The 23327-nt window shown below is 35.9% G+C and overlaps 2 protein-coding genes across 2 annotated transcripts in view; both read left to right on the top strand.

Annotated features, from left to right (window-relative positions):
* The window catches only part of LOC117102489 (neuronal acetylcholine receptor subunit beta-3-like), a 13134-nt gene extending 7916 nt beyond the window's left edge, over positions 1-5218 (top strand). The window contains exons 5-6 of the mRNA XM_033242769.1: positions 2342-2880; positions 3442-5218. Coding sequence (XP_033098660.1) covers positions 2342-2880; positions 3442-3980 — 1078 coding nt within the window. The 3' untranslated portion in view covers positions 3981-5218. The remainder of the gene's footprint in view (positions 1-2341; positions 2881-3441) is intronic.
* Positions 5219-13939: 8721 nt separating this feature from the next.
* Positions 13940-22576, top strand: LOC117102485 (neuronal acetylcholine receptor subunit beta-3-like). Its single transcript, XM_033242766.1, has 7 exons — positions 13940-14061; positions 14487-14626; positions 16355-16399; positions 17446-17555; positions 18341-18876; positions 19975-20366; positions 22283-22576. Exons 1-7 carry the CDS (start codon positions 14013-14015, stop codon positions 22574-22576), a joined length of 1566 nt encoding a protein of 521 aa, XP_033098657.1. The 5' UTR covers positions 13940-14012.
* Positions 22577-23327: the final 751 nt, after the last annotated feature.

Genomic DNA, 23327 nt, shown 5'->3' on the forward strand with positions numbered 1-23327 from the left:
TCCACTATTTGCATTCACACCTGGGCTGTGTATATATATTGCCTTGGTTTGGTTCTGTAATCATTAGTGGTCGTGGGACTAGTTTGGGCCCTACGTTTCGTTTGGGTTTGTACCAAAGCTGCACTGATGAGGCCTGGAAGGCCAAAACGGATCCGTCTGCAGATATTGGGATTCCTTCCAGTGAATACTTAGTTTACTTTGTCATTCTGATCGGATTTTCTTTACTGTTCCGTTTTAATTTAAATTTAAATTGTTTTGCATTATATGGCTGTTTTATGGGTTTTCCCATTTGCCTTTCAAACTTCAACGCAGAATTTATTAAAAATTGTGGTCCTAAAGGTAGGGGTGTCTTCTGATGCCTGTACTGGAAAAACAATCAGCATTTTACTGCTATTGATGTCCTAATATGCCCATATCACCTTATTTTTTTACTACAAACAGTTCAGACAATGGCATATCTAGGGGATTAAAAAGCTACAAAACCCACCCCCATAAAATGTACCATAAAATATTTCTCGACCCTGGGTTTGAACATGCAAAGTGGGATTCGGCAAACTAGGTTTCACAATTTTTGAGCGGCCCATTTGGCATCGGCAAACTAGGTTTCACAATTTTTTAGCGGGCAATTTAACATCGGTAAACTGGGTTTCGGCCAAGTGGAGTTGACAATCCTGGTATTTTTGAGTCTGCGTTTGTGAGTCGAAATTAATTAAAAAATATGAAACCTAATATTATAAAAATCATACTCTTAGTATACATCATGAAATAACATAATAATATTATAATAATAGTGCTACCTCTCGTTTTACTGTTTATTCTTACTATACAGTAAGCAGGTCGATTCTAGAATGATTTGAAGGTTAATTATTATCACCCGTCAGACACCATTTTGGTAGTTTTGAGTCTTTCAGGGTCGGAATAAAGATCACATAATCTGGCAAGAAAAATACCAAATTTGTTCACAGCAGGCATATAAACATCATTTACGACATCACATCACGCTTTTTGACTGGACATATCCTATTTGAAAATTACGGTGGTCTATGTTGCGGGTCACGATGTGACAAGCTGATTTTTGGTTATTAATGCAATTGTTATTCCATTTCAATTGCAAAAGCAATGGGATATTTGATTGGCCGTTGATTGGTCAAACAAGACATGTATATATATGGTCTAGCAAAATGCATAGGCCTAACATTACAAATGTTACTTATTTGCTATAAGTCCAGTAGGTTAACCACACTGGTATAATATTTGATTCAACAATTGGGTATTGCATATATTAGACAATCTCTTAAACATTTTATAATAATAATGAAGTAGTTTCTTTGTGCCTTTTGTATAAACCACCTAATACCACATAAGCTCACCCCAAAGTCACAGAAGATCACGCCAATACTAGACCTACAATGGCTTTCACATCGTATTAACTTAAAATTCTTATTCTCGTGTACAAATCGCTCCATAACCTATCACCCGCGTACATCCAAGATCTTCTCATCCACTTGTTCCCGAGCGCTCAGATCAACTACAAGTTCATCAAATTTGTTTGTTCCTGGGTGCCGTTCGAAAACATAGGCCTATGGTGAGAGATCATTTCGTGTTGCGGCTCCAAAAATGTGGAATGCACTACCCGTTGAAGTCCGTGATTCTGCGTCAATTGACATCTTTAAGAAGGGACTCAAAACGTTTCTATTTGGCTCTTTATATCTATTTTTCCCCTTTTTTCCACCGGTTGGAACCTCATACTTCGGTTTGGGTGCTAGCTTAGTGTTTATTGTTTTTTTTCCCCCCGGTTTTTTTCTTTGTTTTCTTGACTTCAATATTGTCAAGCGCATAGAGACCTCGTTTATTTGCGCTATATAAATCCATCTATTATTATTATTATTATTATTATTATTATTATTATTATTATTATTAATATTGAACTATATTATATAAACTATATTGTCATGAACTTGAAACTGTTTTTCAATATGGGTCAATGGTCAATAAGTCACTTTCGGTCATTTTCAGACCACATTTCGCATTAGATCGAATAGGAACATACACATTCTGAGCAATTTGACACTAAAAGCAACTTTCTAAGACCAGAGTAGTTGACAAGATAACATACGGTAATTAGAATCAAGAGTTATTTGTCCTTACGGTGACCGGAGGAACGAGCGCACATTGCAGAATGAAGCTTTATTTTTTCGGAATGACTGATAATTGTAACTTAAATTCAACAATAATAGTAACATACAGTACTTCTTTCTCTGTATATATACCCTATTTGCATATTGTATCACGAAAACAAAGGATTTAAATTTAAACTCTTCTGAACCTCGTTTTTTTCCAGCGTGGACAATGGTTTTGAACGCAGCAAGACCACTGTTCCATTATCCATTACTTTGGATGGCTCTGTTTCTTTGGCAACATCGGCCTTTTATACCGCATTCTGTAAAATGGATGTAAAGTATTTTCCATTCGACTTGGAAATATGTACCTTTAAGCATGGATCCTGGAGGTACATGATCGACCAGATCGACCTAAATGTTACAGAGAGAGAGGAGAGCCACCAAAATTACTTCAAAGAGAATGGTGTCTGGGATCTAGAATATGTCGATATTGAAAAGACCAATGAATGTTATGGTTGGTGGCCAAATCCATTCGCTCATGTTAATATGAAGATTGCTTTGAGCCGCCGCTACGAATTCTATGTTGGAAACATTTTAGCACCTAGTGTTTTGCTTTCATTTCTACAAGCTTTTGTATTCTTATTACCTCCGGAATGCGGTGAGAAAATTTCGTTTTCCATCACAAATTTGTTAGCAATTGTGCTGTTCCAACAACTGATTGCCGAACAATTACCTCCCTCTGACGAAACCCCTTATATTGGTAAGCTCAATAAAACAACAAATTTATTTCATCATAATTAACAATATCATCAGGACTTTTAAATATCATTTAAAGATTGTAGTACCGATAAACCGTACGGTACAAATAAACCATAAGAGTCTTAGATGAAAGATTTTTAAAGTTGGAACCTACATTTAATAATCAAAATAATTCGAATTATTCAGCGGAAAAGAAAACAGCTTATCAAAACAGAGGGGATATTAAACAAAATGAGAAGACGGTGTACAGTCATAAAAGGTCCAGTGGCGGAACAAAAATGTAGTTTTTGTCATTATTATCAAAATAAATGTTATCTGAACATACATACACACACCCACACCTGTCTCTTATACACATCTAGATGTGTCTAAGAGACAGAGGTAGGGGTGTCTTTGTGTATAAGAGACAGGCTCATTACCCTGCAGAAAGTGACAATAGCCGTTGCTGAAAGCGTTGCTAAGTTTGATTAACAACACAGATCCTTACAAGTCAATATTTTAAATTTATTACATGGCATATTCACTTTATTGAATATTACATAGTTTGTTATTTATGTTGCAGCAAATTTCATTACATTGATAATCACTCTTGGATGCATCTCAGTTGTGGCAACGTCGATTATCCTGAAGTTACACTTTGGACGACACAGTAAGCCTGTGAATGGACACATTTACAAAGTATTCGTCAGAGGTCTAGGCTCGGCTCTTGGAGTTTATAAACTGGATTCTGACACCACATCTGCTAATTTTAGAAGAGCTGACCCGGTACGACCGTGTTTTGCCGAAATCAGTGCAGATATCAACAACACAAAAATGTCAACTTCACAACTTCACGAGTCATCATCCGAAAAAAGAATGACAGACATCAAAATGTTAAATCAGCCAATCGATGAACGGAAAAAAGAGGAAGAAATAACACAAACATGGATTGACCTGGCACGTGTATTTGACAGAGTAATGCTAATCGTTTGGATATCAGCTATCGTTCTAGTAATCGTCATGATAATTGCAATGTTCCTACTTTCCAAAAAGAAACGTTTGGTAGGTAAAGGAGGGGAATATCCCAAAACTCGAAGCGCCATTGTGTTAAAGTGCGTATAGGCGTGGTCCGTGGCACCTAGCCTCCGTAAAGAGGCGCTTATAGTAGCAACATGTTCACATCATTGCACAACGACAGGGGCTGAAATGAACCGAGGCATCGGAATAACTTCCTACCCTTCCGAAAGATGCAATGCAATTTTCAAGGCAGAGGCTACTTACACCAATCTAAGAATTCCTAATTATGATTGGATGTTTGTTCTAATCTAATGAACAATAAGGTCCAAGCACAATTATTAAGAATTTGTTAGGACAGGTGTAACAATAGCCACTGTACTGATTTTTAAAGCACTAAAAAGAAAGATAAACCACAATCAAGAATTTCACCGAATATATATATGTAATATCGTATCGTATATAATATATATTGTGTTATGACATAGCACATGACTTATTTATCAACATTAAATACTGGACCTTGTGCACGTCAAAGTATAATGTTTTTCAATTTGCTTCTGGTTGTTCATTTTGACAAATGTAATATTTAATTTAGCTGCACTAGTAGTTTGTAGAATTTCAGTTCATTTATTTTCATTTTCATTTATCCATCATCATCAACAATAAAAAAAAAAGACAAAAAACATTAATAAAAAATACAATGATGAAAAGGACAATAAAAAAAAGACAAAAACTAAGAAGACCTTGTAAATCAAGGTATCCGAAGTAAGAAAAAAAGATATAAGGCCAAGAAAAAAAAAAACATTGACTAATGCAACACCAATTAGGTAAATTGAATAAGGAAACACACACAACACCACACACATACACAAATGCCAAAAAAGAAGAAGAAAACATACCAAAAGGCTAATAGGTGAATAAATAAATAAAGTGAATAAATATATTTTTTCCTTTGCTTGATGACCTTTTGACCTCCTGAATTCTGCATCATGAGATTTTCGAGTCGATTCAATCGAGAGGGTTTCATGCAAATGTTTCGTACGGGAAAAAATCGCCGCCCGGCGCGTTTTGTGGGTTTGAAAAGGCTTTTGTTCTTGTTTATTTTTTGTTGCGTTCCTATTGTACTTTGAAAGTTTTTAAAGCTTTTGCGACTATCGTTCAGATATGGGGGTCCGTTCGAACTTAAACTAAGTTGGCGGGGAGATGCACACAAAAATTATGGTTGGTTGCTATTTGGACCGGCTTCAGCCTGTATACCACAAAACTTTGGCGGGGAGCGGCCAGGCAAGGCTTGAAACTTCGGCAGGAATCGAAAAATGTGCGCAACCAATGAGAGCTAAGGAACCGAACCGAAACCTTCAATTCGCGTGAATAAATTCGCCTTGTGGAAAACCGGCTTTAAAGCCGGTTTTCCACTAGGCGAATTTATTCGCGGGAATCAAAGCGTCGGTTCGCTTCCAGAGTTCTGATTGGTTGCGCATTTTTTTCGCCCTAGCAAAATAGATAGAAATGTGAATGCGCATGTGCATGAGCCGCCGCTTTCCATTCGCGCGAATAAATTCGCCAAGTGAAAAACAGGTAGCTTTAGGTAAGAAAGTTATTTTCAGATTGTTAATATTATGTTTAAACATAAGCTGATTGATTGTTAGATGATTGTGATACTATGGATTTATGTAGTGTTTTCAGAAAATGTATTCTCTTGATAGAACCTATTTGATATCTACTTTCGAGCAGAAAGTTTGTAGACCTGTTTTCGATTGAGTATCTTTTTCACCTGCGCTAGGCTAGCTCATGGTTGCCATGGCACCTGGAATGACTTAGTGAACTATCAGGGATCACTGTATTATTAAGCTAAAAATGGGTAACTTGTTTAGGTTTTCCCTGCGGCTAAAGTAACAAGCAAGTAGTTGTGATTCTGTAGCTTGAGGTATAATCATATAATATTCAGGGTTTGATAGGAAATTATGTATCTGTTCATAGGTGGAGATTTAGACAGCAAGGCACTGTACCCCTAATACATTGTACGCAGAACGTCAATACACATCGCCCCTCTCCCACTAGGGTTTTTTTCAGCATACGAGTTACAAGAGAATGCCGAGTTACTAACTCGGCAAACTCGGCAAAAACTCGTAGGACGATTCGGAAAGCTCGGAGAGGACTCTTACCTACTCGTAGCAGTATCTGAACTCGTGGCGCTAATTTTGAACATGTTCAAAATTATCGCCACGAGTAGATAACTCGTAGTAAACTCGAAGAACTCGTAGGTAGCTCGTAGAGTACTCGGGGTACTCTTACCTAGCTCGTACACTACTTTGGATACTCGTCGGCGGTTTTGTCATCTACGAGTTTGATGCGAGCACCCAAAAACGAGTACGAGTAAGTACGAGCCCACCGAGTTGGCTCGTACCTAACTCGTATCTTATTGGTACAAACTTGTTACGCTCGTAATAATCTCGTAGTTAACTCGGTGCTCTGCTCGGCATAATTCGTACATAACTCGTAACCAACTCCATAATGTCGTACCTCACTCGTAGCTATCACGTAATAAGCTCGTATAGGTCCTTTCCAAAGTTCACGAGTTTTAACTCGTAGAAATCGTCCGACTCTTAGGTGAAATAAACCTAGGTGGGAGAGGGGCTTAGTCACTGTATATCATTATATGCAAAGCCACATTACACAGGAAGGCGTTACGTTATGTTTGTTTTTGCTGAATAAACTGGTTATACTTACTGGAGCTTGAGAGTTGTCTTTTGCGTCCAGTAAACAGTGATTATCAATTAAAATATCTAAATTACTATTAAATACCATGACAATACATTAAAATTAATGGCCCTTCTCTTTTGAAATTAACTGCACACTTTCTACCGAAATAAGTTTTATGAGCCTCTGAAGTTCCTATCTACTCTGCTAGTTCGTAAACATCGCTCGACTTTTTACCAGAGGTTTTACCATGTGGTTGATGCGAAGCTCTGTGCACAACAGTGGACAAATTTGGGGACGCTGTTTGATTTGACCAATCTAATCCATTGTTTTAAAAGCATTCAACCGTGAACACCGCGGTTTTTGGACTAAATTTACGTCTTTGGACTGAATTTACGTCTTAAATGTTTATTGATAATCTGTAAGCGAGCCCGTTAAAAATTTTTTTAAAAATTTCTCAAAAACTAATAAGACGATTAATTTTTAAAATATAGGAGGTTGGACTACTCTGCTGCTGCTGTTGCTACTACTACTTCTACTTCTACTGCTGCTGCTTCTCATGTACAGTCACAGTGTTTGTTTCACGTTCACAACAAATTTCCACGAACGTCTACAACATACATCGATGGGAATTTCTCGCTTGTATTGTACGTAGGCCTAGCCTGGGTTATTATGTTTTCCTCAATTAAGCTGAAATATGGGATTATATTCACTTCGTGAAATGGAGACTTCGATGATTTAGGTGGTTACAGTTTTTCTGACGGGTAGGTTTCGAATCCTGGACGTTTTATGAGGCCCTCGATATCCTATTGTAATTGTAGCATTCGGAATAAGCGTAATCATAATATCGATTTCTAGTCACTTGTAAAGAAAAGGGGTCAGTTTTATAACCTCACCGGCAGTGGTAAATCAGACATACTTATACTCACCGAGACATGGTTTAAAACTAGAAAATATATACTTTAATACTTTTACTGTTCATAGAAGAGATGGAAACACATTAAACCATGGAGGCGGAATTCTAATAACCATAAATAGTTCCATTCCTAGCTATTGAGAAAAAACTATGGCAACAAATGAAGCAGCGATGATGTTGGTGAAAATTAAACTACTGGACCGGGATTTATCAATCTTAGCTTAGCAAATGCCTTAAGTAAAAATAGTTAAGATGTCCCTAAGCAAATATCTTAAGCTGATTTATTAAACCATTTTAGCAAAATCTTAGCTTAAAAATCCTCTTAGATGGCTCAAGCATACAATCGACTTTTTAGTTTTTATCAATTTTTAATCTAAGCAATATTGATAAATCTCACTTAAGCAAAAAAATTGACTTAAGACGAATTTAAGCTGATTTTTAGTTTGATAAATCCGGAACATGAGCTTTTTAGATAAATCATTAAAAAATCACTAAAAGCAACAAAAGTATCATACTGGCTGGCGAGTTTAACCTGGATGGGACTGGAAACTCTACTCATGTAAGTCTTAATGTCCATATCCAACTATCCATACTGGATTACACGATCTAATATGTGAAAATATAACAAACATACCCAGTCAAATATGCAAAAGGTGACGTACAACCTTGAATAACTGACCAAAGTGCAATATTGGACATACATAGAGGGTATAATCTCACTAGAAACAGACCAGAATGAGTATCATCCAATGAAAAGAGTTTGGAAATTCATCAAACACAGAAAGCATGTCAACATTGATGTATCTGACCTAAAAGAAAATAAGTAACCAATGACAGAATCAAGGCAAAATTACTGAATATTCCGCGTTTACCACAGTAAGACCTGCGACAGATGTCACATCACCCTTTGAACCCAGTACCTTTACAGAAATGCCAGATATCATCATTAATTAGGAGGGTATCACCAAATAACTGCAACAGCTTTGCCCTGAGAAGGCAGCTGGTCCTGATGACCTTAGCCGAAGATTATTCAAAGAACTAGCTCAGGAAATAGCGTCCCCATTATTTTAAATCTACATGAAATCTCTAGAAACTGGTGAGGTACCAATGGAGTGGAGACAAGCCAAAAAGGGAAGCAAGTACGACAAATCCAACTACAGACCCATAAGTCTTACTGCACAACCTCCAAGATTGTGGAACATGTAATAACAAGCAACATCATGAATCACACTGAGCATTTTGGTTTGCAATCTTCTCTAAACAAATTGGCTGTCTATTGTGATAAATGGGGTCTTACTGTTAATATTGAAAAAAGTAATGTTGTCGTTTTTAAAAATGGGGGAAAATAAAAAAAAATAGAAAAATGTTATTATAAAGATGTTTTATTACAAGTAGTTAAATCTTGGTGTAGTGTTTAATTCAAATGGCACATGGACGAATGCAATTAGTTATAACTGTACAAAAGCAAACAAAGCTATTTTTACTTTAAAACGATCAATACACAATTTGGCAACTTACCTATACATTTGTGGAACAAAATTTTTGATGTAAAAATAGTACCAATATTAATGTATAGCAGTGAGATCTGGGGAATCAATGACATACCAATTATTGAAAAATTTCACTCTAGGTTTTGCAGATTTATTTTAGGAATAGGCAGCACAGCCCCAACTATGGCAGTTATGGGTGAATGCGGGAGATTATCACTTTCTGTTGCTGGTATTAGAGATGCTTTACGTTATTGGTTACGTTTAATTAATGCAGATAATAAAAGTTGTATTTACAGTTGTTATAGATTCCAGTTAAGAAGATTACAGTCCAACGATAAATCTTGGTTGTACTTTATTAAGGAGAAATTATGTTCAATTGGCTTTGGTATAAATTGGTATGAACAATATGTTGAGAACAATGTTGCTTTTATATCTGAAATAACTGCTCGTCTAACTGATATTGAACGTCAAAATTTTCATGAACAAATTCATTTATTTTCCAGACTTAAGTATTATGTGACATTTAAATATAATTTTACAATCGAACTATACTTAATGCATATACAAAATTTTAATTATAGACGTATTCTTAATAAGTTGCGTTTAGGAGTCCTTGAATTAGAAATTGAAACTGGTAGATGGTCAAAAATTGATAAAAAAAAAAAGATAGATTATGCAAACATTGTACATTAAATTTAGTTGAAGATGAGTACCATTTTATTTAATTTGCCCTTGTTACACTGATATTCGTAAACATTATATATTCAAGTATTTTATTGTTAATCCATCCAAAGTTAAGTTTACTCAATTAATGTCCACTACTGATATCAATACAATAAGTATATATATATCTTGACGTAGACACGTTAAAAGAATGAAAATAACACAGGTTAGGTTATACTGAACGCCTGAATCACTATAGTGCCTTCGTATCCAAGTCGTTATGACGTTTCCCAGGTATGCTAAAGGTCCCGAGTTCTGGTGATGACTGAGTGCTTCTGTTACCACTTTCTGTTACGTTTCAATTTATATTATATATACATTCAACTATTCCTTCAGCTGTTTAAGGATTTATTCCCTTCGCCTTTTATATCATTTTATATACACAAGTATCTCATTCAGGATCCAGCAAGCCGGAATGTAACAACTTGAAAACCTTTAGCCGTAAACCTAATTGTGGTACAGAACATAGTTTCAAAAAAATTTTGAATGGGCCATTTTAATTCTCTGCCCCTCCCGGTTCCCACCAACTGACCTGATATATGTTTTTCAACGAAGCTGTGCCTTTTCAAAATCGGATGTAGGGGGATACCCCGGTGTAATGGAACAGACAGCCCCTGTGGTGGACGATGAGAGTTGCTGGTACCGGGTTGCCAGGTAGTACACGAAGGGACCCTTAGCTAAGAGGAGGGACGAAGAAGAAAGTCATTGATCGAGTCCCAGTCCACGTGCATATAAGGCGCCCTGAGCATCTTATATTAAATGGATACGGCGCTATACACTATTATTTGTGTTAAAATTGTACTTGCATTATCTAGTCACTTAGCTAGGCATTCCGTGAAGTTATCAACTTCAAGTAAAGTACATTTGCTTTAAAAATAGCTAAACAAAGTCCATAGTTTTTCAATGTAATTTATTAAATACATCACAGTATTTGACATTTTCTTATGAAAAATATCTTTCGTTTAGCAAATTGAAATCGTACGCATCTGTTCACAAACCACACAACTATCTCTATTCCAAATATAGTTACGTATGGTCGAAAAATCAAGAACATATTACTCCTCAAATGTGGATCCCAGACGACAACATTTGCAGTTGAAAATGAACAAACACACATTTATAGTAGGACGCATTTATATGCGAGTTAAATTTTTTCTGTGTGTTACCAGCCCAATTGGGTATCGATGTCACGAAGATGGTTACATCTGATTAGGTACTTTGTAAACTATTACTCCTCAAAAATGGCCCAAAAAGCAGGTTTTTCAATATTATTGAAAAAATTGCAGGTTTTTGGGCCTTACTTATGACAGATGGGTTTATTAACAAGCCAGTCAGCTACCCATACACCAAATATGAATGTGTCTAATAACTTAAGTAGATATTACTTTCCAAAAATGACTCAAGACCCCAAAATGTCAAATGTACACAAATAAATTGCACTTTTTCAGTGACATTCATTTAATGTAGGTTTATTTTTTTTAGTTCAATATTTCCTGTGTGTTAGCAAGCCACTTGACTACCCATACAAAGATGGTGATAACATGTGGTTGATCACTTGAAGAGATATTTGCACTCGAATGTGCATCCAAACCCCAAAAAGAAAGTGCTGTTTCTGGCAGTAAGGGCCAACTTTGACGGGTCAAAAAATCGACTGAATATTTTATAGAAAACTTTTAATGGGAAACATACTCAATTAACAATATAGGCCTATACTCTCAAAAAGTACACCCCGATCGTGGGAATGAAATCCATTAAGGAGGCCTCTTTAAATTTACAGCAAGTGGCCTAGTAATACATATTCACAAGAGTGAGGATTTTTCGACAGAATATGCTTAATAATGTGGCATCCAAGGTTGTTGGGGATTTCAAATATTATTATTTTTTTACCTGTTCAAATACAAGTGTTGAAGTGTGAGACTTCAGATATTTTCCTTCTTAAGAACAAAATTATGCTAAATTTTCCGAAGTTATTTCTACCACATATGCTGGATGCTAAAATGGGTCTAAATTATGCCAGATAGCATAATTATGCCAGGTCTGATCACTATGTCGCGATGGCTGGTGGTTGACCTTATTAGTGCTCAGCCTGACAACTTACGTCGGCCGTTATCGTGAATAGTTTGCAACCTTTCAGTAAAGCAAATTGCGTTAAATCCGGTATTTATTAGAAGTTCATGCACAAAGCTCCATGAGCGCCACTTTGCGTGGAGAATACCGGCGATATACAAGTTTTCATTTATTTATATTATTATAATATAAATGCACATTGGACACATACTCAGCTCCTGGGGAGAATTTCAAAATGTTGCAGCTTTAATCAGTGTATTTTTGTGTTCACACCTACCAGTACTCACATGTACTCCTGGGCGGCGAGAAACAACTGTAGAGGTAAAGGTAAAAGGACAAAAACTTAATGCGCAGTAAGGGATTGAACATCCGACCACATGGTTTGAGAAGAGAAGAGCCGCAACTGCCAAACCGCTCCTACCTTGCTATGATCTGGTGTAAAGGATTATGATTGATTGATTGATTGATGGATTCATTGATTGATCCGGACTTCTTCTGATTGGTCAGTTGCTAAATTTGATTCACAAAAATATATTGCGTGCAGACATAACTAAGAATATTTATTAGGTTGTTGCACTTTTTTTCTCTCTCTTTTCTGGCAAAGCCACATTTATTCAATAATACATAATACAGCAAATTCATTTTCAAAATAAAAAGAAAAACAATAGGCCTATATATTAGACCTCTTAGTTTCATTACAATTATCATATCAAAACAGCACAATTTTTTTTTTACAATCAGATTTCATTCCTTTCATTTACTTACTAACAATTTATTTTTTATACTTTTTATATTTGCTTTTTTTTTCTCCTTTTGTAAATACATTTTTTTTCTTTCTTCCTCCCTCCCATTTATTTTGTGTTGTAAACCCACCAAAAACGTACAAAAAAAGGGTTGTTGCACTCTGTGTATGATTGATTATAAATCAAATGATAGGCCTATGATTTATGCTATTACCGTGTAAGTGAGTAACCATGTAAGTGAGTAAGACATACAAGACGGTAGCATGAATTTAAACTTATCATACCGCCTAATAAGTCAGTAAGAATTTTAAGGGGAAGTACTAGCACGGGCTTGGATCCCCAGATGACATATTGATAGATTAAAAAAAAAAACAGACTACCATATTTAACAAGAATTCTTTAAGGTTTTGCTTCGCAGTCTTTCATTTTAATCAGTAGTGAGTGTTAGTATTTTTTTTGTGTTTGTTGTACCTTACTGGTTATGTATTTTACTTTAGACGAAGTCCCACTATTTCAACTTATGCTGACTTACTTGACTTACTTACTTGATGCATGTAAAACAAGAACATTTTTAAGTTCGTGTAAAAGCGTGTTTAAATATTCTTATCTGTTTTAATATGATAACTTTTGAATGTGCATTTTTTTATATTTATCATTTTATATTATCCAAATTATTTATTTTCATTTGTAACAAAACAAAATTGAATTAAAGTGAATTGAATTGAAAAAAGACAAATTTTATTTGGACTTTATTATTTCTTAAACAATACAAGTATCCTTTTTCCTTCTAAAATGTAGGCCTACACTATGGAGTGGTGTAAGAGATGGAAGACTATTGAGAGAGGAACGCAACAGAAGGAAAGAAGTCGCATCTCATTTAAATAATTAAGCCTATGTATGATTTAATAGCTCCAGGATTAATACAATTCATCACTTGCGCTGTTAAGTGGACTATTCCAATGTATATTAAGGGTGATATAAAGAAACCTTATCTTGTTAAAATTGAAGTGTACCCAAAAATTAATAATTTTACTACTTGCAATTTACCTATACATAATAAGGATATGTGGTTCAAAATTGCTAAATTTTGATTTTAAGTATCATTAACTGTACATTGGCAGGTTTTAATACTAATCAGAACATAATTAGCATCAGTCACAATTTATAATTTGTAATGACGCTGTCTCAGAAGACAGAGACTGCTTATAATATTCCATGAACATGACAATAGTACACATAGGCCTTACGACCAGGTTTGATGGGTCAGGTTCGCTAACTAATGTATCCTGCTACAGTTGAAATAATTTTTAAAATATTTACATTAATTTATATAATTACATTGAGCCACAGGCTGCCGGAATCAGACATTTAGCTTACAAAAGATAACAAATCACCTTAAAGGTTAATTTTCAGCTGACGTTTAAAAATACAGGACATTGTAGACAACAGTTCATATCGTCTGATAATATTACTCAGGTACGTCAAAGCTTTCTCAGAAATGCCCTGCCTATTTTTGATAGTTCTTGTTACGGCGCTCGTAATGACAGGTAGGAAAATGATAATGTTTACACTCATAGATACTGTGCCATAAATTAACTTCCAGCGATGTATAGGTCTAGCTAGTATATAAACGTCTATCAAATCTTAATTTATAATAGGCCTATTAATCTTATATAATCCTGCAAGCCTACAGTATAGTTTTACAATGGTTACAAATAATCAATTAAACATAGTCCTTTGCATAATGTAAATATTATTTGTGATGGATGTAAATTCCCACACTGAAAAATCGTCATCTGAGTTCCATAAGTGGTAGAGCAGGCTCAATAAGCACTATTTGGTCCTATGCAGTACCAATATTCCATTTTCAGGTCAGTCAGTACCGTAAAAAGCCTAATCAGTATATAAATTACCATCCAATATCGTTTTAATTATTAACCATCACGTTTGATTTACTTTATGGTTCGAGTAGAGGCTCGTAATAACGAAGCTCGATTGACAGAGGACCTACTGAATAAATACCCTATGACGAAAACTGTTAGGCCGGTCTTAAATGACTCTGATGTCGTTGTCGTGACGTATAGCTACACTGTAACGAACATCGTTGAACTGGTAAGTGACACATGTTGCTCTCAAGTGGTTATCTTAATTAGCTTTATACACTATAATGTTTAGATTTGTTTGTTTCTTGCTTCGTTTACCTCTGTTTTATTGCTAATGTATGTTCTTTTCTGCCTTGGAAATACCTCGATAGTGTTGCACAAATTTGATTATCATTGGATTTTGTTGTATTTTTTTCCCTAAAATGTTGTAATAAATGAATAACCTATGGAATAGTATGCAGATAAATTATTTAATACATATGTTTTTGTCATAATCTGTAACCAAAAATAGTTTATCAACAATCTGCATATTTAGGCCTAAATAATTAAACACATAACTAACGGTAAACAGTGAAATCGTTAGAACTGATAAATAACTAAAATAAAATGAAAAAAGGAAATGGAATGAGGAGGTAATTGAAATGAAATTATGAATAATTTTGAACTTAATAATAGTTACAAAATCATTCGTAAAATTAATACGTAAATTATCAAAATGTATAATTGATTGTAGATATGATGCAAACAGCTTTCACTTGCTACAATTTTCTTCGTGTTTTTCCGACTTTTCCTTTCCATGTAAAGTGCATAGGCATTATGTACTATATAAAAATAAATTTATTACATTTTATTATTATTAATCATGTAGTACCTTAAGAAAGTATAAATTCTTTGCCTCTTGGTTGTTGTAAAGAAGCAAATCAAATCCACAAGCCTCATAACCTTCGTACGAAAAGACAATATAAATTACCATAGGTCAAAAGAAAACGATCCAAGAATTTTCTTTTAAATTACGGTGTGTTTTCTGAATGGTAAAATATCCCCTGCATGGTATACTTTATCAACATTTTTTGACAACGTTTTGGTATGTGACAACTGCTTTTCTTGTCTCACTCATTACTTCCTTGTTGTCTTTATTTGATTTTTTTTTTAAATTATAGTTTCCTGTTTATTTTTCTGTAATGTTTCACTTTTTAACTACCCCTTTCTTTTGTGTAACCCCCTTTGCTCTGTTAACTTTTGTGAAATACATTTTTTTGTAATTATTTTTCAGAATTTCAAGGTTCCTTATTGTTTATTATTCTGCATTTGAATGTTTTAATATATTGTTCTTTAATATTTTTATACTGTATAATCACATTTTAATGTATGGGCAATTTTTAATATCTACCATTTTATAGGCCTTTTATCCAAATGATGTATATTCATTTGTAACAAAATAACTTTTGAATTGAATTAATTACACGTCGATAATACATATTTTAACAATGGTGTTGTCATTAATAGAGAGCTTTGCTATCTCTTTTAAGAATCGAGTCACAGAGAAAATTTCTAGTTCCGCGTTTATGTATCCGTACACAAATAGATGAGTTTTCTATATCTCAGTTTTGTTTACCCAGAGAACCGAGCAATTTTGATGGTGCACAGCCTGTTACTACAGCCTAGCCTGGAACGAAATACGGTACATTATGTGAAAAAAAGAGTGAATTTTGATTTGGTTGCTAAATTATAACCTTTTTGATATAGAATATAATGAAATACCATTGAAATGTAGCAAATACATTTCTCTATTCATCGTTCCCGCGACTGAATCCCGCGTTTCGAGTACATTGGAAACTAAAAAGTCTTAAACTTGTGACGTCGTACACAACAAACTTTTGTCGGTGGCTCCCTGTAGGTCTACAAGATAGCAAACGCTCTCTATTTCAATTCTTATTTCTCACTGGGTGTGTTTCAGGACGAGCGAGGTCAGTTTGTAACTGTCAGCGGATGGCTTAACCTGGTAAGTATTATCGAGGCTATAGTTGGTGTATTTATTTTGCTAAAAATATTGAATAATTTTGATATACATGTTGAATGTACCCTGTTTTCAAACTAACGTTATATTAGAGTTATACAATGGTTACGAGATTACTCGACAAAAGCCTAATGTGAACGTTTTGTAATAAACTATTCTAAAACAACCGTTAACAAAAGGTAAGACAAACAATAAAACATTACTAATCTCAGTGACGGATTTAGAATAGACGTAAGGGGTTGGCCTACACCCCGTCTATTTTTTTTTGTTAAAAAAGATTGTGAAGTATATCATCAAATGCAACATCTAATTAATAAAGTGCCAGAAGTTTAAGGGCAATTAGGCAATTGCACCCCTACAGGGGCTCTTCCTGAGAGAATCGCACACAGTTTGCATATTCACGCCCCTCTTTCTTGCGGGTCTTAATCCGCCCCTGACGAGTCTTAAACCAGTTTCACTCGTTGCGATTTTTGTTTAAAACAAGCTGCGCTACGACACGTCCAGTTTGAAATCGTCTGGTTCGCGGGAGTTGGGGAAAAGGTGTGAGAGGTATACGACACGACACCGATAGTCATAATATGGAAGCGTACTATATCGTAAAATTTTAAACATAACAATAACAATAATTCTTTATTGGTCCTCATTTAACTGGAAATCGGAACTTTGGGCTGGGCCCTTGGGACAAGGACAGCCGCACAGTGCAGTGCAACCCGACTAACCCGATAAAAACATTGTCCTTAACCCGTCTAACTCTCAATGTGAGGATTATTCGAGGAGCCCAGCGAAAGACTCCAATTAAAAACCGACACTGGCCAGATTTTAACCCTGGTTTACAGCGAAAGAAGCACAAACAATACCTCTCAGCCGAGCGTTAATGTTCAAATAAATTTAGTCGTAACTGTCGAAGAGCCGGTTATCGTAAGCAAAGTCGCAAAGTTTGAGATCGGCTTTAAGCGTAATAGATGCCAGAGAGCATTTAGAAACTCATCAGAAAAACTCATAACATCTCATTTTAATCTGTATCTTTTCAGGATTGGCAGGATCAATTCATGGTATGGAACGCCTCAGACTACGGTGGGATAGATGAAATTAAAGTTCCCCACAATTCGATTTGGATGCCAGACATAACACTCTACGACAAGTAAGCTCATCATTACTATATTCTATATATTTTTAAATGCATATGAAGGTATATCGTGTGACGAGAGGATTCTATCCTTATGGTGATTAAAGGGTCGACATCGAACTCAAATTGCCAATTGCCGGACATATGTTTTGGTTTCTGACTTTATAAGCATTATATATGCTTAGGTATTTGACAGCATGATGTCAAATACACATTAATTATTAAACATGTCTAAGATCCTAAGCACATTAGACTAGGCCTAAACACGTTTAGAAACGTTTCACCAAAAGCGGAACAAAATTACGTGGAACTTTGCGTTTAAATTTTCCACGCTGTTTTACAGTGTATGAGGCCATAGGATGCTTTCTTTAATGTTCACATGCGCTGTAAAAACATTTGTAAAGATTTATGGAAATGCGAAAGACATCATAATCAAGTGATGAAGATGGAAGCTTCCTAGCTAAGTCACCACACAAAACCAGAGTATGGGGATATGCCCTCGTCGCTAACTAGGGATTGATGTTGTCGTACAACTTTGATCTTGCGTACAATCGCCAGAGAGGACAATGAAAGTTATTGAGCCGGAGGTTGACAGGAGGAAACGAGTGTACATTGCAGAGCGAAACTTAAGTTATTCGGATTCAACAACAATAATTATAATAATATACTTCTTAAATGTTGCACAGATTCATCTGGTTGTTAATACTTTACAACCTAATATACTTTTTTCTTTATATGCCTTATTGCATTTTGGTGTACTAAAGTAAAGAATTTAAACTCTTTTGAATCACATTTTTCAGCGTAGACAATGGTTTCGAACGCAGCAAGACAAGTATTCCATTATCCGTTACTTCGAATGGTTCAGTTTCTTTGGCAACACCTACTTTTTATACCGCATTCTGCAAGATGGATGTAAAGCATTTTCCATTCGACAATGAAATATGTAGATTTAAGCATGGATCCTGGATGTACGGGAGTCACCAGATCGACCTAAATGTTAGACGGAGAGAGAACGAACAGAGTTACTTCTATGAGAATGGTGTCTGGGATCTAGAATATGTCAATTTTGAAATGAACTATACATCGTATGGTTTGTCTCCATATTCATACGCTCATATTATTATGACGATTGGTTTGAGCCGCCGCTTTGAATTTTATGTTGGAAACATTATAGCACCTAGTATTTTACTTTCATTTCTACAAGCTTTTGTATTCTTCTTACCCCCGGAATGCGGTGAGAAAATTTCGTTTTCCATTACAAATTTACTAGCAATTGTGCTGTTCCAACAACTGATTGCCGAACAATTACCTCCTTCTGATGAAACCCCTTATATTGGTGAGCACATTTGATTAAGGTTACAACAAATTGATTTCATCATGCTAAACCTACGTAGGCTACACCCATTGCTTAACAATGTGCTTAAAGCTTCAAAGGAGCTCTCTTTGATTTTGTAGGTAGCGTTTATCAGTAGGGTAAAGACCCACTAGAGGTAATGTTTTAGTTGGCTAAACACTTTTGGTACTTGTGCATAAAAGCTTGCAAACGTGACTAAGGTTGTTCAACAAAACAAATGTAGTTTACCTACTACACAGAAAAGCGCAGATCTGTTTTGAAAGGTGGGTGAAATGTGGGAGACAGTCGTGAGTCCACACCCATGTCAGCCCATGGTTGGGGCTGAGGTATGAACATTTAAGGAAACAGTGCCTGTAGATGGCTGGAAATGACACTCGTAAAATCCATCATCATTACATCAACATTATAGTCAAAATGAAGCACCAACAAATTTCTCATGATCTTTTTTCAGAAACCTTTCATAACACTCCATTACATCGTAACATAATTTCAAAAATTGTGCACGAGTACCAATTCTAAAGGTGACCAACATTATAGGAATTAATGTAGAAGACCAAAATCAGCACTAAACACGGCAATGTTTGGCAATCATAGAAATCTAATGAATCTCTGTGATGTACTATAAAAAATAAAAATTAAAAACATTGTCTTTGATGTATTAACGTTATTTTACCTACTTTAAAGTCACGGCGAATGTGTCGAAAACCAATAATCTTATCTTACACTGTTTTTTCATACTTCTCAAACTATAATAAATTTAGGCACGCGCACTCGAGTCTTGTAATGTAAGAGAAAATTCAGTTATTTGTGGGCGCAAAGATACCGGTATCTTGCTACGAGGTAAGATGTACTCCTCTGGCTATACGTGCCCTTGCGTTAAAACCTGGGTCATTTATACAGTTCATTTCAACATTTTCCAGGCAAATTCTTGACTTATTCAATTACATTGCGGTCGAAAATTGGGGGTACCAACCCTTCTTAAAAAGATGTGGGGTGGGAGGTGTCCCACATGATGTGCGCTCATGACAATACAATATATATTACATGGTATATTCGATTTATTTGTTCTTTATATTGCAGAAAATGTCATTACATTAATAATCTGTCTCGGATGCATCTCAGTTGTGGCAACGTCGATTATTCTGAAGTTGCACTTTGGACGACACAACAAGCCTGTGAATGGACACATTTACAGGATATTCGTCAGAGGTCTAGGCTCAGCTCTTGGAGTTTATAACAAACTCGATTCTAAGACCACACTTGCCTATTTTAGAAGAGCTGACCCAGTAGGAGCCTGTCTTTCCGAGAGCAGTGCAGATATGAGCAACACAGATATGTCAATCTCACAACACGTGTCATCATCCAAAAAAAGAATGACAGATATCGAAATGTTAAATCAGCCAATCAATGAACGGAAAAAAGAGGAAGAACTAACACAAACATGGATTGATGTGGCACGTGTGTTTGACAGAGTAATGTTAATCGTTTGGATATCAGCTATCTTTCTAGTAATCGTCATGATAATTACAATATTCTTACAGTCCAAAAAGAAACGTTAATTTAATGGTAACCCTTTTTTTAAAGGCAGATTATACTTACACCAGTCTTTTTGGTTTTATGTTATTGTCATAATCCAATGCATACAATAACGTCCAAAACCAATTATAATGAATTAAGACTGGTGTAGCAATAGTCACTTTTTAATTTTGCTACAAACTAATTAGAGAAACGAGGATCAAGAAAATGACCGAACATTGAAAATTGCATTGTATTATGACAATAGAGAGACATCGTATACTATTTTAAACTTTGTGAACTTTTATCAACATTACATACTCGATCCAATGTGCATGTCAATGTTTTTCTTTTCTGACAAGGGGTCAAATACAAGGGGCTAACTACAGCCTACAGTAGATCGACGGCCCGGAATAAAACATACCTGTTAGGGGTGGCGGAGAGTTTTTATGGATTAGTTTGGTCCAACTTGTTCTTTTAGACCACAATATTATGGATTAGCATTCAATATAACAATTTTTCGATAAGGCAACTTATTAGTTGGTCATCATGGCGTCGGACGGCAGGGGGCCCAGACCTGTCTGGCGGGAGGGCAAATTTCCCCTCCCCCACCCCATAGTACCTGATTCAATAAGTTTAGGAACAATAGACTCTTCTAGTTCAGTCATTAAAATATTAGCTAAAACTGGGCCAAGAGGCGAACCCATTGAGACACCATCAGTTTGTTTATAAAATTAATTATTACATGTAAATACAGTTTTAGTACAGCAATCTCTAAGTAGCTTCCTTAGCAAATTTTTCTTAAGGTTAGTAGATATCAGTTTCTTATTGTAAACTCTATCAAGAATTATATTAATTACCTTAGTAAGGGGAACATTTGTAAACAGAGATTCAACATCAAAAGATACAAAACGGTAACCTAAATTATATAAATTGTTTGGTATAGCTTTAATGCGGTCAGAAGCATCAAAAGAATCTTTAAGGACAAAGTCATTAACCGTTAGAAGGCCTAATAAGTTTGATAAGTACTTAGCTACTGAATAATAACAAGTACCGGTCGTGTCAATAATAGGTCTTAGGGGTGGAATATTATCAAAATCTTTATGTAATTTAGGTAGTCCATGGGCTCTAGCAGGCATGGTTGATACTGGACGAATTTCTTTGTATTCAGTTTCAGTTAGTTCATTTCTATTAAATAGTGTCCGGAGGTAGGCTTGTAAGGAGTTAAGCTCCAGAAACAGATAATGTTCTCTTGATTGGGGATTATATTATGAGTAAATGGATGGAGACTTACCCCATCCCGAAGTAAACAACCAACACAGTTTCTAGGGCTTAAGAAACTTGTGGACAACTTTGTACCCCATTTCAGTGTACCCCGACAACTTCATACTGACCAGGGTCGCAACTTCGAGTCGCAGGTGTTAGCCGGAAGGTGTGCCTTGATTGGTATCAGAAAGACCCGAACTAGTCCCTACAATCCAAAATCCGACGGAATAGTAGAGTATTTAACCTGACTCTAGTAAATATGGTAGCGTGATAACGGATCCTGTTAACAGACGAAGAGACTGGGATGTATGGCTTGCTTATGTTACCATTGCGTGCAGGTGTTCTCCATAGGAATTAACTGGTGAGATGCCGGATATTGTAATGTTGGGACGCGATGTTCAGATCTCAATCCATCCTGTGGTAGGAGACAATGTTTTGAACACAAAATCTGGCGGTACAGGTCCAGAAGATGTTAGGTGATGATGCAGAACGTGCCCGAGTAGTTTTAAAAACTAGTGCTCGCAGACAAAAGCAAGGATATGACAAATTGGTCCGACACTCTGAACTGGAAGTTTGGCCAGTGGGTTTTGATGCTTGATCCCACAAGGCGAAGGGAAAATCGCCAAAATTAGAATGTCGGTGGAAGGGCCCCTATCAGCTAACGGATTTATTGAAAAAGGAGACATTCCGTATCCGTATATGTCCTAGCAATCGGATTAAAGTGGTGCACTCTGACCAACTAAAGTGTGCTTCACAAGTAGAACCAGCACATAAGAGTGTACCAGAACAAGAGAGTGTATCAGAACAAGACGATAGATCAGAAGAAAGTGAACTGGAAATTGAACAGTTGCCCGACGACGAACCAGAAACGGAACACGATCCTGACACTAGGGGAAATTAAAGTCTAGGAGAACCACTGGCGGGATCGTCGACTACCCGCCCCTTTTCGGCGCATTACATCCATTGACTATGTTTCTATTTTTCCTTCATATCATAGTGAAGGCCCCTTGTGTTCAAGCCGAGACGAGGCTTCAAAAGCTCAAACTTGTGTTGGGCCGATTGTGATGCCATGTTTAGATCGAAAGACAACCTCCGGAGTCACATTAGGCGTAACCACAGAAGAAGGAGAAGGGATGACAGGCCGAGTTGTGGTCCGGCAGTATCAAAATAGAATAGAATAGGAAACCGTTCCTGTCAGGGCCGACGGAACGTTTTTCAAAGTGAGTGGCCCACTTATAAGATGAATGGGAATATGAATCATGCAGTTCTGGAATCAAATCTAGGTGGTTAGCGTCTTTAATTTAAGTTCTTCAAAATTCAAGGTTTTCCCCTTTTGAAAACGGCCAGGTAATTTTTTTTCCATTGTTATTACAGTAGATAGGCCTTATGTGTATACATACACACAAAATAAATGAGTAGTTGCATACGATTTTTTTCCATGAATCAATAAATCCCAAAAAGAAAGGGGGTCCGGGGTTCTCCCCTGGGAAAATTTTGATTCCTAGAAGGCGTGAAATGAGCTTTCCCGAATTTCTGAGGTGTCTTTTAATTACTTTTAAGTTCTTCAAAATTCAAGGTTTTCCCCTCTTGAAAACGGCCAGGTAATTTTTCCTATTGTTGTTACAGTAAATAGGCCTTTATGTGTGCATATA

Source organism: Anneissia japonica, unplaced genomic scaffold (genome assembly GCF_011630105.1).
Source record: "Anneissia japonica isolate Jap-2015-1 unplaced genomic scaffold, ASM1163010v1 scaffold287868_len458714_cov195, whole genome shotgun sequence".
Taxonomy (NCBI): Eukaryota; Metazoa; Echinodermata; class Crinoidea; order Comatulida; family Comatulidae; genus Anneissia; species Anneissia japonica.

What these genes read in the sequence shown, in the direction of transcription:
- LOC117102485 (XM_033242766.1), top strand. Translation starts at nt 14,013, where the DNA reads ATGCCCTGCCTATTTTTGATAGTTCTTGTTACGGCGCTCGTAATGACA. An exon ending in TAACGAACATCGTTGAACTG is followed by an intron (nt 14,627 to 16,354) that starts GTAAGTGACACA and finishes GGTGTGTTTCAG; the next exon opens with GACGAGCGAGGTCAGTTTGT. An exon ending in TGGCACGTGTGTTTGACAGA is followed by an intron (nt 20,367 to 22,282) that starts GTAATGTTAATC and finishes TGATCCCACAAG; the next exon opens with GCGAAGGGAAAATCGCCAAA.